The following is an 18,350-nucleotide window of genomic DNA, read 5'->3' on the forward strand; positions in this document are numbered from 1 at the left end:
CACAAGAGTCCAGGGCCAGATGGCTTCCCAGGGGAATTCTATCAAACGTTTAAAGAAGAAATCATACCTATTCTACTAAAGCTGTTTGGAAAGATAGAAAGAGATGGAGTACTTCCAAATTCGTTCTATGAGGCCAGCATCACCTTAATTCCGAAACCAGACAAAGACCCCACCAAAAAGGAGAATTACAGACCAATATCCCTGATGAACATGGATGCAAAAATTCTCAACAAGATACTAGCCAATAGGATCCAACAACACATTAAGAAAATTATTCACCATGACCAAGTAGGATTTATCCCTGGGACACAAGGCTGGTTCAACACTCGTAAAACCATCAATGTGATTCATCATATCAGCAAGAGAAAAACCAAGAACCATATGATACTCTCATTAGATGCAGAGAAAGCATTTGACAAAATACAGCATCCATTCCTGATCAAAACCCTTCAGAGTGTTGGGATAGAGGGAACTTTCCTCGACATCTTAAAAGCCATCTACGAAAAGCCCACAGCAAATATCATTCTCAATGGGGAAGCACTGGGAGCCTTTCCCCTAAGATCAGGAACAAGACAGGGATGTCCACTCTCACCACTGCTGTTCAACATAGTTCTGGAAGTCCTCGCCTCAGCAATCAGACAACAAAAAGACATTAAAGGCATTCAAATTGGCAAAGAAGAAGTCAAACTCTCCCTCTTCGCCGATGACATGATACTCTACATAGAAAACCCAAAAGCCTCCACCCCCAGATTGCTAGAACTCATACAGCAATTTGGTAGCGTGGCAGGATACAAAAATCAATGCCCAGAAATCAATGGCATTTCTATACACTAACAATGAGACTGAAGAAAGAGAAATTAAGGAGTCAATCCCATTTACAATTGCACCCAAAAGCATAAGATACCTAGGAATAAACCTAACCAAAGAGGTAAAAGATCTATACCCTAAAAACTATAGAACACTTCTGAAAGAAATTGAGGAAGACACAAAGAGATGGAAAAATATTCCATGCTCATGGATTGGCAGAATTAATATTGTAAAAATGTCAATGTTACCCAGGGCAATGTACACGTTTAATGCAATCCCTATCAAAATACCATGGACTTTCTTCAGAGAGTTAGAACAAATTATTTTAAGATTTGTGTGGAATCAGAAAAGACCCCGAATAGCCAGGGGAATTTTAAAAAAGAAAACCTTAGCTGGGGGCATCACAATGCCAGATTTCAGGTTGTATTACAAAGCTGTGGTCATCAAGACAGTGTGGTACTGGCACAAAAACAGACACATAGATCAATGGAACAGAATAGAGAACCCAGAAGTGGACCCTGAAATGTACGGTCGTCTAATATTCGATAAAGGAGGAAAGACTATCCATTGGAAGAAAGACAGTCTCTTCAATAAATGGTGCTGGGAAAATTGGACATCCACATGCAGAAGAATGAAACTGGACCACTCTCTTTCACCATACACAAAGATAAACTCAAAATGGATGAGAGATCTAAATGTGAGACAAGATTCCATCAAAATCCTAGAGGAGAACACAGGCAACACCCTTTTTGAACTTGGCCACAGTAACTTCTTGCAAGATACATCCACGAAGGCAAAAGAAACAAAAGCAAAAATGAACTATTGGGACTTCATCAAGATAAGAAGCTTTTGCACAGCAAAGGATACAGTCAACAAAACTAAAAGACAACCTACAGAATGGGAGAAGATATTTGCAAATGACATATCAGATAAAGGGCTAGTTTCCAAAATCTATAAAGAACTTATTAAACTCAACACCAAAGAAACAAACAATCCAATCATGAAATGGGCAAAAGACATGAAGAGAAATCTCACAGAGGAAGACATGGACATGGCCAACAAGCACATGAGAAAATGCTCTGCGTCACTTGCCATCAGGGAAATACAAATCAAAACCACAATGAGATACCACCTCACACCAGTGAGAATGGGGAAAATTAACAAGGCAGGAAACAACAAATGTTGGAGAGGATGCGGAGAAAAGGGAACCCTCTTACACTGTTGGTGGGAATGTGAACTGGTGCAGCCACTCTGGAAAACTGTGTGGAGGTTCCTCAAAGAGTTAAAAATAGACCTGCCCTACGACCCAGCAATTGCACTGTTGGGGATTTACCCCAAAGATTCAGATGCAATGAAACGTCGGGACACCTGCACCCCGATGTTTCTATCAGCAATGGCCACAATAGCCAAACTGTGGAAGGAGCCTCGGTGTCCATCGAAAGATGAATGGATAAAGAAGATGTGGTTTATGTATACAATGGAATATTACTCAGCAATTAGAAACGACAAATACCCACCATTTGCTTCAACGTGGATGGAACTGGAGGGTATTATGCTGAGTGAAATCAGTCAATCGGAGAAGGACAAACAGTGTATGTTCTCATTCATTTGGGGAATATGAATAATAGTGAAAGGGAATATAAAGGAAGGGAAAAGAAATGTTGGGAAATATCAGGAAGGGAGACAGAACATAGAGACTCCTAACTCGGGGAAACGAACTAGGGGTGGTGGAAGGGGAGGAGGGCGGGTGTTGGAGGGGAATGGGTGACAGGCACTGAGGTGGACACTTGACGGGATGAGCACTGGGTGTTTTTCTGTATGTTGGTAAATAAAACACCAATAAAAAAAAAAAAAAAAAGGTTGAGTAGAGAGCTGAGGGACAGTTTTTTATATAATTCATACTTTTGAATAATATTGGAACCATCATACATTTCCCAACGTTAAGATACAAGAGGGCAAAACTTAGGCATCAACTAAAGTGGTATTTTAGTGGTTGCTAAACACAGGATTCTGGTTGCTTAAAATAGTAAATACACGTTCCAAATTCCTAACTTTCATCTGAAAAGAAGTTCACTTAATATGGCTGCCTTGTCATCCATTTTGACTTCTACTTACATAGAAGTGACACATTAAAGAATAACACCTAGTAAACCTTGTTTGGAGAGTTGATCAATGTAAAGAGACGTGACTGTTTAGCTCAAAGTTTTACAATTAAACTAATGCATATTTTAACTTTCTATGAATAAAACGAATAAATCACAGAACTGGCTACATATATGCAACAATTCTAATCTTTTTATGCTTAATAGTAAAATATATATAACCCTTATGATATTGAGAATACATCCGAGGATCATATAATACTCTCTCTTTTTTTTAATTTTTATTTATCTATGATAGAGAGAGGCAGAGACACAGGCAGAGGGAGAAGAAGGCTCCATGCACCAGGATCCCCACGTGGAGTTCGATCCCGGGTCTCCAGGATCTTGCCCTGGGCCAAAGGCAGGCACCAAACTGCTGCACCACCCAGGGATCCCTCTCTTTCTCTTTTAATTTTATACAATGTATTTTAAGTAGGTCATACTGCAACCGTATTCTAATATAGCCACTCCAGGTCTAATATCAAGTGTTTTTTTTTTTTTTTTTCAGCTTCAAACTCATCTATCTCCACTTAGAACCCTATGCATCAACCCTACCAAAAAACTTACAAATTCTCTTGAGTGTATAATGTTTTCTTAGGTACCTGTGTTCCCTACTTTTGAAGTGTTCTTCCTTCCCTCAGTTGCCTACCAAAATCTCAGAGGGGGACATGTGTCAACCATCAGCTTTTTTGGGGAATTTTCTTGCATCCCCTCAAGCAGAATTAGATGCTTTTCATTTTATTCTTCCTCAGTAACTTTTACATGCCTCCATTATGACATGTGAATTCCATGGAGGCAGAAAATAGGATTTTCAACATCTCCAGTGCTTAGATAAGAGTTTACAGTACTCTCGGTGCTCAATAAAAATTTACTGAAGTGAATCAATGAATTGAATATAGGGAAAACATTATTGTGCTTCTTGTGGCACATTTTTAAGAGTTCATTTTGGCCCCATGCCCATTATTTTTTTTTTTACAAACTATGATCTGTTTTCCATCATATCAGGAAGAGAACTGTGAGGGGGAGATCCAAATAAATGAGTCCCAGTGTGTCCCAGTGTCCATGAACATTTATTTAAATTAACAATTCCAAAGTTAGCAGAACTATTAACAAGTCTCTTCTGTTGGAGATATTACTGGGGGTATAGTTGAGGAAGCTGAGTTCTCTGGCTTTTTGTGGTTCTGCATAGCCCTTCCATATAAGAGGTTGGCATGTTTTAGGCACAAGCATCATAGGAGTTGTTTCAAACAAGAAGTCAATCTCTATATCAAAGCAATTGCTACTTCTCTACAGATGTTAGGCAAACAGAAAAAATACCCTACTGGGGTGTAAGCTATGGATCTGTGCTTTGGATTTGCATCTATTTAAAACCAAAATCCACTAGAAATATTGTATGATTCAGTAGCAATTAAAGGTCCCTAATGCACCAGGATTTTTACCACAGAAAATACTGGATCAAAAATATATGGATGTAATGTAAGTTAGTTTTAAATCACTGTTTGCCAAGAAGAAAGATATAGAATCCAAGATGAAATTTTAATAAAGAATATCTTTTTTTTAAGTTAGAGTCTTCAGTGTTTGATCCTTTATAAGCTATTAGTGTGCTTACAGGACTTTTTTTATATATTGCAAAATCCATTTTGTAGTTATTCTTAAAAATAATTCTGTTTGGGGCCAGAGAACACTAATTAGTACATATTAACATCAATTAAAGATGTAAACCCACTACAAAAAGATTCACTTCCAACAAACAATCAACTACTTTAGATTATCTTTTCACAAGCTGGGCTACCATGTACAGCCAAATTAGTCATCCTTTCCCCACAGGCCATCAGTTAGCCAGTTAGCTGTAGGTAGAAGTCAAACAAACGGTTGACATTTGAACTCCAAGTCTCCTGAGCAGGATTAGTTTAGCAATCACTTCTAATAAATCACTATTAAGAAGTCAGATATCTATGCCAACAGCATATTTCTACTTAAACAGAATTTATAAAACTAAGACTCTGGAAAATGAATATACACACTTATATGTGCACACCTATGTCTCTGTGTGTATATATCTGCATATATACACACATATACACAGATACATATTTAGAGTGGTCATCAGATACACTACTGCAATTTTCACATAGGTGCCATTTGTCAATATAAGCAATGTCTGTAATAGCTTTGCAAAAGGATGATATACTTGTAGACGATATCTATTCTTCTTAAGAATTGTTACTTTGCTTCTAAAAAGCATGAATTTGGCCCTAATATCAAACAGTGGTAAGGGTCACAGCCTTTCACTAAACGAACTCAATTACTGAAGCTAATCACTTTGAGATAAAATGCATAGGCTTGAGATAGATTTGAGACTACTGATTTACCTTAGCACAACTCAAGACAAAGAAAAGAATATAGCAGGATCTACTTTTAAGTTACAGGAACTTCAGTAATCAAAAGTGGTCTGAACACACAAACTCCGGTACTCTTGGGTAATTATAGCTGTTTGTTTTCTAGCTCTCAGCTCACTGATGTTTCAAGTGACTTGAAAACACACTGGTGAAGTTTCTTTCCCTTCATGTGCCGAAAGCTTTATGTTGCTGACAGATACACTTCCTTCAACATTGCTTGTAATTGTACCTCTTCTCCATACCTAGGCTTTGGACTCTTCCTGCTGAAATTCCCTTCTTGAGCATGATAAGTTCATTTTAATTTAGAAAAAAAATTGGCAATATTTTTCAGTGGGAACTTTTAAAATGGGAATAGGACGAGATTCATTGACACAATAAAATTAAAGTAAAAACAATAAAGTGCTCCAAATTTATTTTTCTTCCTCATCAACTTAATCAACCTCTTGTTCCTGGTAGCTACACAAGCTAATCTCATGGGCATTTGAAATTAGTGTTGTGATGACTAACAAACATCACCACAAGATAAAATATTTCTTTTCTGAAAGAATGAAAAGTGGAGTCCTGAACATTTGAGCTAAGAATTAATTCTAAGTATTTTAATTAAATGTATTACATTTAATTATGTTAAATCAATTAATTACATGAAATTAATTGATCTGGATTAATTTCTGAATATTTGGAATATATATGAGATTTTCAGCAGAAGTTTTAAGGATTACTAGTTTTCCTGTGGTGAGTCATTACAGATAATAAAGTTTGCCATTTTACCTCAGTGCATTTTGAGAAAGCTCTAATTCATAAATTACTTCCAGGATTTTTTAGCACTTTCTCCTAAGACTTTATTTTTATGAATAGTAATATAAAAGGAAAAAAGTATGTAAATTTAAAATGTAAATCAGTATCTAAAATACATTAGAATAAATACATTAGAATTACTGGAATCTAAAATAAATACATTAGAACAGATTGTGGGCGGGTGGAGAAAATTGTAATTACATATATTAAGAAAATTATATTCCAACTGGCAAGTAAAGTAAAAAAAAAATAAATGGAATTTTAAGAATTCTGAATATGCATATTCAAGGAGATAGGTGGTATTTAAGAGAATCTTACTCTTCTTTAGTTTTATATCAAATACACCAATTAACATATTATACATTCAGAATTATGTGGGAACAGGTTCAGAACAGAAGAGAGAAATCAGAAAAGAACAGTATGTGTGTTTGTGTGTGCATATTTGTATGTTTGGGTGGTGAGTTTTTCAGATGTCAGAAAGTTTCATTCCTTAATCAGTTTTAGTAAACTCTTCACATGCTTTATCTCCTCAAATTTCAAACGACATTGGGATGTTTGCTGTAAAACAACCACATAGATTACATAATCATGTTTTCTTGAGACACAGAAGACAGAATTTCTTTTTGCATGAACATGAAAGGTCTTTTTGCATGAACATGAAAGGTCTCCGTATTCTTTCAAAAGATTAAGAGCACACAATGCCACAGAAACTGTTGTTCCCTTGTACATTAAAATGCTTGATTATTTTGCACTTCAAATGTACTCTAACTAGGATTGTGAATTAAAAAGGGGGGGGCTTCTTTTGTTCACAGCCACTTTAAATGTTAACATAATGAATTACCTCAAGAATGTCAAATTTTAAGATAGCATTTTGATATAGTTCAGTCGATCTAGTATCTATGAGCTGAATTTGTTCACTTCTTTGCATGGCTGTGAGGATTTTTGTGGAAATATCTTACACAGAGAAGCCTTGTACTATATAGATTGTGGTTTTACTGCTCATGCAATTTAGATATAGTGATATTATTACCAGTATGAAATACTATGTAGGAAGAGATGAAGTTTTCTAAAATATTACATGGTGATTTTGAACATTTTCATTGTAAAAGTTTTACAAGCACATTCCTATATATAAGTACACCTATATACAAAAATCCATTTTTCTTTCTTCAAATGGAGCTAAATTATGGAGATTAAAATATCAGTGTTATAGAAAATCATTAATAATAGATATCTTTTCATTACCCTCACCAGGAAGAAATTGATTTTTTCTGGGGAACATTCAGAAAACAATTCAGTTGATACAAAAGCATTCCCAAGACCAGAATATCACCTCCAAAATGTTAAACTTTTCTCCTTATTAATTTTCATAAAGGATACAAATATACCACCAAATGTGCTTTGGATCTGTTATTGGAAAAAAAAAAAAAAAAGAGAAGACAGATCCATCTTTGAATCATGTCATTGGCTTCATGTATAATTACTTAAATTGGAGTATTGCTTAGAATGCAACAAAAAAGAAATGGATTTAGAAAGAGAAAGTGATTCGGGGGGAATTGTTCTACAAAATAAAAGCATCTCTAAAAATCAATGCAATGTTTGTGCTAATCTGGTTTCCTTTTTTATTATATGTCTATAGATGAGAAAGTTCTTTAGAAACTTGACAGGCAGGTGGCCGTGGTGGCTCAGTGGTTTAGCACCACCTTCAGCCCAGGGTGTGATCCTGGAGTCCCAGGATCTAGTCCCATGTCGGGCTCCCTGCATGGAGCCTGCTTCTCCCTCTGCCTGTGTCTCTGCCTCTCTCTCTCTCTCTCATGAATAAATAAATAAAATCTAAAAGAAAAAAAAAACTTGACAGGTTGGTGCCTAATTAATTCATCAGAAAACAATTTTTCTTTGGGTATAACTTAAAATCAGGAGAAAGGTTGAAGATATACCCTATAATAAGGTAAATGGCAAGCAGAGATAAAATAGGTGAATAACAAGCATAGATCCAGACATACTTCTTGTTATTTCTAAGCCCACCACAGGTCATAATAAATTACTTAGGTATTTTAAAACACTTCATTTGGTGAAATATTGAAATATTTAAAACGCTAAAAATTGTGCAGTCTCCTACTTAAAAAAAATGAAAGAAAAAGTTTGTCACTAGTGACAAAGATATGAAAGTTGGAACGATTAGAAACCTGAATTAGAAGAGAAAAAGAGATTGAAGCATAAAAAATTATATACTCCAAATGCATCTCAGTCTGAAGTATACACCAAGCTTTTCAATAATTAAATTTAATATCACTTTATTTTTATTCCAATACTTTGTATTTATATGAATCCCCTGTTTTACTATTAACATATTCTTTCCTCTATCAGAGATAACAACTCTAAATTTTAGTAGAGAACTCAGATATATTTTCATATGATCTACAGCACTGAAATATGTTTGAGATATTCTAATTTATATAACCATTTTTGAGGATGTATTTGGCAATGTGATGATTTCACTCTTTTAGAAGCTCAGTCACACATGTCTATCCAAAGGCTTTTTCCCCCCTTAATGTAATAAGAAGCCTGAATTATAATTGAAGTGGACAGAATTAGGCTCTAGAAAACATAATTAATTTCTGAAAAGAAAATTAAACTCTTTGACTCCTATCACTTTATAATTCCACACTTTACCTTTTTTGTTAATACCATTCTTTTTAACATCCAATTATACAAAAATAATACATGTCAAAAGGCCTTTAAATAAAAAAATATCTTATTAATTATTATTACGCATGTGTTCATAACTAAAACTGAGAGTCTCCTGGCTCCTTCTGTGACCCCGTCAGAACTCAGGCTAAGAAATGAAACTCAGCCAAAGAAGGAAGATCTTTAACTTCTCAGTTGAATATGTCCACAGAGCCAGAGTAATTCCTTTCTGAAAGAAGAAAAGGACCTAGTGACCCAGTTGATCTCTGGTCTCTAACAGCCTTACCACCTTGGACTACCTTTATAAGATTTACTCTTTTCCCAAAGTATCTCTCCATCTCTGGATTGAATCCACTGACTTCATTCAGCCCACCCCTAGGAAACTGGAAGCCAGTAAGCCCTGACACAACTCCAGATAGGTTTTGGGTGGCCTGTACATTGCTGGCCACACAATGTTTTAAAAAGGAGTAGCCATCTTCAAATAATGTAAACACATACAGATATGGAGATCCTCCTGAAAAACTGGAACTTTTGGTAACCTACAACCTTTTTGCACATGGCAGTAATTGGTTTGTATGAATCTGGTCAGAGACCAGATATGCATCTCCAGTTTTCTGTATTTCCTTCTCTTCCTTATTGTCTGACCGCAACATTAAGGACAGGTGTCTCAGCTTCAATAAATATCCTTTGTGTTATACTCAGCTGGTGGAAATTTCACTGAAAAACTTTTCAACCAGTGATTTCTTTCCAGGCTTCATCTTAGAGTCAAATTTACTTAACTGGTACCTTGATTCTATTTCCACATTTGGGTCCTTACCTTAATCCTCAACTTTTTTTTAATATTTTAATGTTTCTTTTTGGTTTCACATTTATTTCCTCTCTCCAACCAGTTTTATTAGAATGTGCCAGTTCTGATTTATTTTTTGTTAACTTTGAGATTTTAATTATTCCTTCCTCCCATCATTAATATATAAGTAAAACCATGACCACTATAGAACACAGGTATTGACTTTTTAAAAAGAAAGAAAATTATAAGAAAGTAGGTACAACTTCATGGCGGTAACATTAAGAAAAAAAATTCCTGTGAATACATCATACTAAAATATTTGGTTGCAGAGGTTTCGCTTCAAATAACTTTGGCTTAAGCAAAGGTTCAGAGAAATAAACTTATTTCATTGTATAGTATTAATCCCTGTGACAAAGACTTCTCATTCGTCTTTTGCGTAGAAGTCCTATTTTCTATGAAATATGTAATTGTTTCAGAGTCCAATGTCAAAGTCCAAATGTATTTCTTTTTCTAATGGAATTTTTCAATAAAGCACAATGGTTATACGTTTGAAATGCATATTAAGTGTTTCTGGCAGTAAAATTCTTGCTGTCTCAATAACTGATATGATTATGGTTGAAAGAAAAGCCAGGTTATAGGTTCTTTTTGAACTTTCATTAAACTATGAAAAATTTAATAGTGTGGATGCCTTGTTCCACAAATGGACTCACCCTGACAATGCAGTCCTTCATCATACCCATCTGAGCAGTCCATGACACCATTGCACAGTTGGGATAAATGAACACATTTGTTGGTACCAAGGCAAGTAATGTGATTCAAGGGGCACTTGATTTCTACCTCTTCAGGACCTGAAAAAAAAAAAAAAAGTAAAAATAAATTAGTTTTGTTTTTTATGGTAAAACCATTAGCTCAAGAAATTACTAGCCTGAATTTACAAAACAAACTATATGAAACACTAACAGAGGGCAGCTCTTTCAGGGATATCAAAATTAGCCCCTGTGATTACAAACCTAATATTTAAAATTGCATAAGACATAAAACTGTATTTTTTCAAATAATACACTAAAGACACAAATATTCTTTTCAACCTTTAAGTAGCATAGGTTTAAAATCTGAGGGTCGGTTTGAGTCATTGATCTACTTCTTATCTTTAGATTTAGTGGGCAAGGTACTGAAACCCTGTATGTCTCAATTTCCTCAACTGTGAAATATGGAGAATGACAACTCCTTGGCAGAGCTCTCATTAGAACTGAATCAGGTAACATGAACAAAAAGATTTTAGTGGAATTTAAGTGAAGTTGTGTCAGTCTAAAAATTATTTCTTTTTTAATATGTTCTTTATTAAGAACAGCTAGTTATGTACTTATTTATAGATGGATTTTTTTTGTTTGAAAAATCTTTACTGAGCAATTATAATAGAATTTACTAAGGAGTGGGGAGGCGATAAGGAACAGATAATACTCAGTGAGTTCTCCTGCTGATGCTAATAGTACATTACATGATCAATCTTTGTGTTTTTAAAGATTACTTAGGTTGGAACACCACATCTTTTCTTAAAGCTCATCAAACATCCAAATTGGGGACGTGAGGGGGGCCTTAGTATTTGAGCGTGTCTGCCTTTGGCTCAGGGCATGATCCTAGGGTCCTGGATCAAGTACTGCATTGGATTCCCTGCAGGGAGCCTGCTTCTCCCTCTGCCTATCTTTGACTTTATCTCTGAGTCACTCATGAATAAATATAAATAAAATCATTTAAAAAAAAACATTTAATTTGTACATTGCTATATCTAAATTTCAGGTTGCTAATCCCATATCCTAGTAGACTTCTTCCACAGGCACTCTCCAAATTCCCCACGTGATGATTCTTAATCTTGCCCAGCTCTCCTAAATCCAGAGTGCTGTCGTGGCATATGACTACAATCGCATGTTAATCTGTCACTGATTATTACATGAGGCTAGATTCTACAATCAGGCACACTTAGTATTTAATCACGGCTATGTTAATACCCACGGGACATTAATTTATTAAATCAACTAAGCATTAATTTTCTCATGTGTAAATAAAACTATCAACAGTTTACCTTGTAGGCTTGTTGTGAATGTCAAAAGTTATTGATAGCAAAGCAATGAGTTTTGTGAGCTTTTTTGGTTAGATGTGGGCTCGGAATAAGAATTCACATGTGTTAATCATGTAAATGAATGCATCAGAGTGGAGTTGTTAACAGACTCTGAAAACATCCCACACTTACATACAATAAATTGAGCAAACTATGTACATTTTCTGAGCTTCGCCATGTTGTTGTAGGGATTATATAAAAAGCTTTTTCATTTTTCCCAGCAAACGCTAATAAAGTGTTTGCTATCATCATAGTTAGGTAAAGAATGTTCCAATAAGGTGAGTTGCCTTTTCATAAACACTTGTATTGCATAACTTCCTTTTATACTGCTAGCCCTCTCCCCTCAAAAAAGCTGTGGAATAGCAAAAGACATGTTTTGAAATATCTTCTCAAAATGAGTGATGAGTATATGTGATTTTGTTTGATGCTAAAACAGCTTTCAACCTTTTGTATTTAGGGAATGTAATAAATTGTTATGATGTAGCTTCACTAGATGAAGTATTGACACTAATTGGTTTTCTGGTATCTTTTCTTTGTGTATTTATACAATTACTGACATATAAGTCTATTAGTATTGTCAAATACCATCACCTCAAATGCACAACTCATTTTATTATAGTCTCTGTAAACTGAGTATCAATAATTTTTAAACTATACATTTTCATATATATATAATTATATATATACACACACAAATATATAATTAAAGTACAAATACACAAACTTAATTCCAAATTATAGGAATAAAAATAAGGGAAGCTCCTTTCACTGAGAGTTTCTAGTATTAAATCTTATAAGATTAATATGAATTCACTTTAAAAATACAATTGAAAAATATAAATTAGGTTTGAAATGCTGTACATTTTTATGACCAACAGTCACAATGCAGTTTTTCTTAAAATTAATTGGCCGATTCTTAGAAATTTGAGAATATGTAACCTTGTATGAATGTCAAAGTAGTGTTTGGGCCAAATATATTTAGATCTCTATGTAAAAATTCCAAAAATAGCCCACAGATAAAACACTTCCAACCTGGGAGACTTCAGAAATTTTATTAAAACCAAAGATTACTCAGTAGTTTTTTTTAAAAAGAAAGATTTTTCTTTTGTTTTTGTTTGTATTGGTTCAAATAAAAGTTTTGTTTTGTTTTGTTTTGTGCATTCTTAAGATTGTCAGGTAATGGGTTAAAATGATGGTGTGAAATGCACAACTGGTATTCAGAAACAAATTTTGAGAAAACAGAAAAAAAATGTTTGAATTTCCCAGAGGCAGTATACAAAACTATTAAATTCTTCCTACTGGTAACATGTAAGGATAAAAAAGAAGAAATTTGGACTAAAAAAAAGAGTTAAGTAATTTCTTTAGTGACTAGCAAGTACATCTTCCTCATCTTTAATATACTCTTTTCTTGACTTCCAGCACTTCTGGGTAACTGGTAAGACAGCTGGCACACGATTTGATGGGTTGTAACTTAACCAGTCCTTCCCAAATTGTCATATCTAAGCTCATTAAAACAATGACAATATTTGCAAATTACACAGAATAGCAGAAATTATTTGTAGAGGTTGTCCCGCCCCGGGAATCAACCTCAAAACTGAGACAATCAGTATCTCAACCCTCTTTGATCAATGCTGGGGTATTTCAGCAGGAAACTCTGCTAACTCTAATATTTTGTTGTTGTCTTTCTAGAATATGGGGCACTTTAAAGAATAACAATGTCTGCCTTACCTAAAATTATCCCAGAAACCAGGGAATATGAGTATTTAGTGTACTTTTGCTTTGAGGAATAACCCACCCTTAATTCCCAATTATCGTTTGTGAATTAAAGGTGTGTATATCCCGTGAGGCTCCCTCAACCGGCCACCACTTCTACCCACTGATCTGTGTGACAAGGGAAAGAATGTGATAACAGAGACTACGTGAATTCCTAAGAATATGTCAGTGTTGCATTAAATGATTCATCTCACGAAAACCCAGGCATTACCTCTTTAGTTACTAAATTATTAGGATTTGGAGGATCTGAGAACAGGACTGGGATGACAGGGAAGCACATGAAGAATTGCAAAATAGTAGACATGCACTTCAAAATTTAAATAAGCATGGTAGTCTTAGATTATCACTTCAGTTTTCAGTTATGCATAGTCAGAACATTTCCAGTGCCTCAGAACTAATTTTAGGTGACCTAAACAAGATAGCAGAATTTAAAATATAGTAATTAATTATAAGAAAGAGAAACTCTATCATTAGAAGGATTTAAAACATATAAACACAGGCAAATAGAACTTATATTTTTAAATTTTTTATAAGCCTTGGCCAATTAGCTGCACTACGCTTCATTTTTTAAACAGAACCTCATTTTACAAACAAGCTTTCTAGGATAATGCAAGGGCAATGTGACTCATCTGGATGTTTTTTAATGTTTAGATTATTTTTATATATAAACATCTTACTCTGTTCAGTAAAAAAAAAAAGTAGTTTAAAAGATATTAAGTCTGATCAAATGTCTTTTCTGGCTAATGATAATTGTGATAGCACATTCTGGAGAGGAATAGAGTTTTCTTCTATAACGGCAGATACAGTCAAATATCTGCACTTGTCACTATACCATCATATCTCAGCAGGACCAGCATCGATCCCCTCCCCAAAGTTAACCTTCCCATCTTACCCTCTATCACATCCCACTTTCTGGGTTTTTTTCCTATCAAGATTTGCCACTTGGTTGTATTTCCCATTTCTGTCTTTCCAATGGTTCTAAATCCTCTACATATAATTTCATACAATTTTCTTAGCCTGTACTCAAGAAAAAAAGTCACTTTGCTGATTGAACTGTCCTACAAATGTTATCCTTTCTTTACTACTTTTTTTAACTGTTAAATATCTTCAAAATAGAGACTGTACCCCCTGTATTCCCACTCCCTTCTAACTCCAGCCACTGCTCCCAACACTGCTGAGCTGGTTTTCTTCAAGGTCCCCACGGTCCCACTAACAGTGAAGCCAGAGGCAAACAGATCCTTTGAAAGCTGACCAAAATTCCTAGGACACACTTCCTGCCATTATTTTCCATGACTTTTATACTCTAATCACACTATTATTGTTGTTGTTATTTATGCTATTCCATGAACACGCTTGGCTGCGTTTCATATATGCTTTTTGATAAACTTTCCTATGTCTCTGCCTGAAAAACACAAACATGTAGTACATTGCCTGGCTCAATGTACAATTGTTGAATGAATGTTCAGTTCATTTTAACTCCTGGCTAATTTCTACTTTCTTCTGTAAGCTAAAAGTTATCTCCATTAAAAGATTCTCAGAATTCTCTCAAAATCATAACCATTCTCAGTTGCTGCCCACAACAAAACCACACTCTGGCCTGATTTCATTATCTAACTGAAACTTAGTTAACATTATTTACAAGTTATTTTCAGCACTCATAGTAAACTCCATTTAGAGTCAACATTCACCTCCTAAATTAATCCAAAATGTCCCCACTTCTGGAATTTTCTGTATGCAATATCATCTGGAAAATAAGCCTTCTCTTTTCACCCAACAAAATCCTTCAAGTCCAAACTCTGGCTTTTCCATCAAGTTTTCTTTGTGAAAAATAACATCACATAATGGAGAAGTTATTAAGTTTAGAGATATCAAACCCTTGATTTAGAGTTTTTATCTGCTGTTTATTAATTATCTCAACTTGAGTAAAATGCTAATTCAGTGAAATTCCTCTTTCACATTTGAAACATGGGGATAATAATATTGTCTACCTCACATGATCCTCATAACAAATGAATATGTTTTGGGATATGCTTTATAAACCAAGAGGATTGTGTCTGTGGGGGGTGCCACTGATCCCACTTTTTTTAAAAATTTTTTTTATTTGTTTATGATAGTTACACAGAGAGAGAGAGAGAGGCAGAGACACAGGCAGAGGGAGAAGCAGGCTCCATGCACTGGGAGGCCAATGTGGGATTCGATCCCCGGTCTCCAGGATCGTGCCCTGGGCCAAAGGCAGGCACTAAACCGCTGCGCCACCCAGGGACCCCTGATCCCACATTTTCTATGAATTCATGCAGATGTTGTTTATATCACATTTTTTTTACAATATAGCTTTTTTTACAATATAGTTTCTGTGTATAGTCTATGAACTATATTAATATATGCAGTTTCACATAGATTTCATGAGGTATGAAACCTTTATTTACTTTTTTATTCCCACTTCACAAGATAAAATAAAATGTCGATACAAAAACATATTGATTGCTAGTTGATATAAGAATCAAGTAAAAAATAGTTATATAAAGTCATCATGAAAAACATAAGATGTCTTTGAAATTCAAAAATTAAAAAGTATCCATTTTTGGATTTTATGTAATTATACCTATTTACTTAGAAAACTGAGATTTGATTATATTGTGACGAACTGTTGGAAACTCAACTTCTAAAAGCCTAGTACTGATTAAAAAATATACGCATGCACACACACGTATACATATGCACACATACACATATATATACAAATTAATATAGGACTATTTCTATTGGTAAGATATCTTACAATATTTAACTTTTGAATATTGAATCTTGTGGAGAGTTCCTATTTATTAATGAAGAGCTCATGATTTCTAAGAATTTGTGAAAACTACCTTCAAAATAGCTTTCTTAGAATTATTTAAAAACAAATTTTTAGTGTCACTTTAAGTAATATATTAAGATTTCTGGAACGCTATTAACCTGCCTGCAAATGCTTAATCTGTTCTATTCCATGTTATAAAAAAAAAAAATTAAAGAATCTTTACCATAAAGTCAGATCCAATTTCTTGGAAATATTACAAACTATCATCCTTTAAGGGGAATTCCTATGCAATTAAGCCTATGGAAACACTGCATTATAATAGCTGTTGTAATTCTCACAGCTGAGAAATCAAAATAGTTACAGCCACTTGTGAAAACTATAAAGTATGTGGACTACATTATTTTCTCCATATTATTTGGGAAAATTAGTACATCATGTAAATACATTTAATAATATATATATAATACATACATATATATTTAATATAAACATAACACTGGATCAAATAATACCTTTACAGAAATAGTAGAACTTTCCTAGAACTGTGTATTTCATAAAATTCTGTTATATTCAAGCATAATTTACTTTTGCATGTAAGCTACTTCAACTGACAAACTGATAATTTAAATGGAAGAAATAAAAGAAATTTATAGTATTTCAAGGAAAATTAAAATTGGATTTATGAGTTTCAACTTTTAAATAAAATAATATTAAATGATATCATTAATCTATAGTACTATACTTGAGGATACAGGAATGAACAAGAACTCCTAAAGATACATGTGCACTCAATCTAATAGTAACTCACTCAAATTAAATAATTTCTGTATAATATAGGTTCCAGTAATGGCTTGTGTGTTTACATATTTCAAATGAATGCTGTGAAAAATCAAGAACCGGAAAAGATGTAAAGGTGATTGATTTTGTCCAGCTGCACTACCCTCAAGCCAGCTCTGACATCTGTCCTATTTTTAAGGGCCCTGGGGGAAGGAGATTTTGCAGCTTTGATAAGTTGTTTCAAGGTTTAAAAAGTCTTTGTTTTTAGTCCTTACTCTATGGAAGTCTCAGTATAGGAAAATTCCTCGCATCTAACATGAACAGTTTTATTTATGTATTTAATATGCGAAAAGCTTGTCTGGTCACCTAAGGAAAACTATGCCATATTAAGCAATTCTGCTATCACCAAAGTCACCACTGTGTCTGCTATTATGATTATGAATATATGGATGGTTAGGTAAGATTCATACTGAAAACTTTCTGGATCACATCTGGAAAAACTGTTGTGTTAAAATATCTCTCTCTTTCTCTGTGTGTGTTCTGCTAACTTTAGAATATACCTGTCAAGTCCTTCTTATCAGTTTAACTTACTATCTGCACCTGAATCCAATGGAAGTAGGTTAAGTCATAATATTCCCCTGCATTGAATCTGTAAACATTTAGAATACAGCCAAAATTGGCAAATGAAAAATACTGTAAGGAAATAGCTACAGAATTGTTGCCATTAAGTATAACTTTGGAAATAAAAATTTTATCTGACCAATGGACTGTCTTGTTTTCCAACCGTCCATTTACCAGCAAATAAATAAAATAAATGAAAGCATTGCTTTACAAGGAATTGTCATTGCAGCAATGCTATTCATTAAACCCCATGCTAATGGAGGGAACTCAGCTTAGATGGCTTTAAAAAATCAGGGCCATTTAGGTGTTTTAAATGTTTATTTCTCTCCCTGCATATATTCTTCACATGTTCCTTGATTACCGAATCACCTCTTCCACCCCTACCACTTTCTCTTTCAAAAGGTCTACAAATTCCTTTCCCCCTCCCTTGACCTCAGTTAAAATACATTTGTATGTTTGTTTCTTCTTTTTTTGTTTGTTTCTTCTTTAATTTCTTAGAGCCCTGTTCTTTGTTAGCTATCTTGATATCCTAAGTGCTATATCTTACAGATAATGTATTTGCATTTAAACAAGATTCTTACAGAAACAATAGATTAACTCCAAATATTAGAATATGTAAAAAATGGCAAAGGAAAAAAAATGACAAAGG

At 34.2% G+C, this 18,350-nt stretch overlaps 1 protein-coding gene across 1 annotated transcript in view; it reads right to left on the reverse strand.

Annotated features, from left to right (window-relative positions):
• The window catches only part of LRP1B (LDL receptor related protein 1B), a 1,815,754-nt gene that overhangs the window by 1,167,476 nt on the left and 629,928 nt on the right, over positions 1–18,350 (reverse strand). Inside the window, exon 3 of the mRNA XM_041739937.1 lies at positions 10,328–10,465. Within this exon, the coding sequence (XP_041595871.1) occupies positions 10,328–10,465 (138 nt within the window). The remainder of the gene's footprint in view (positions 1–10,327; positions 10,466–18,350) is intronic.

Source organism: Vulpes lagopus, chromosome 24 (genome assembly GCF_018345385.1).
Source record: "Vulpes lagopus strain Blue_001 chromosome 24, ASM1834538v1, whole genome shotgun sequence".
In the NCBI taxonomy this organism is placed as follows: domain Eukaryota; kingdom Metazoa; phylum Chordata; class Mammalia; order Carnivora; family Canidae; genus Vulpes; species Vulpes lagopus.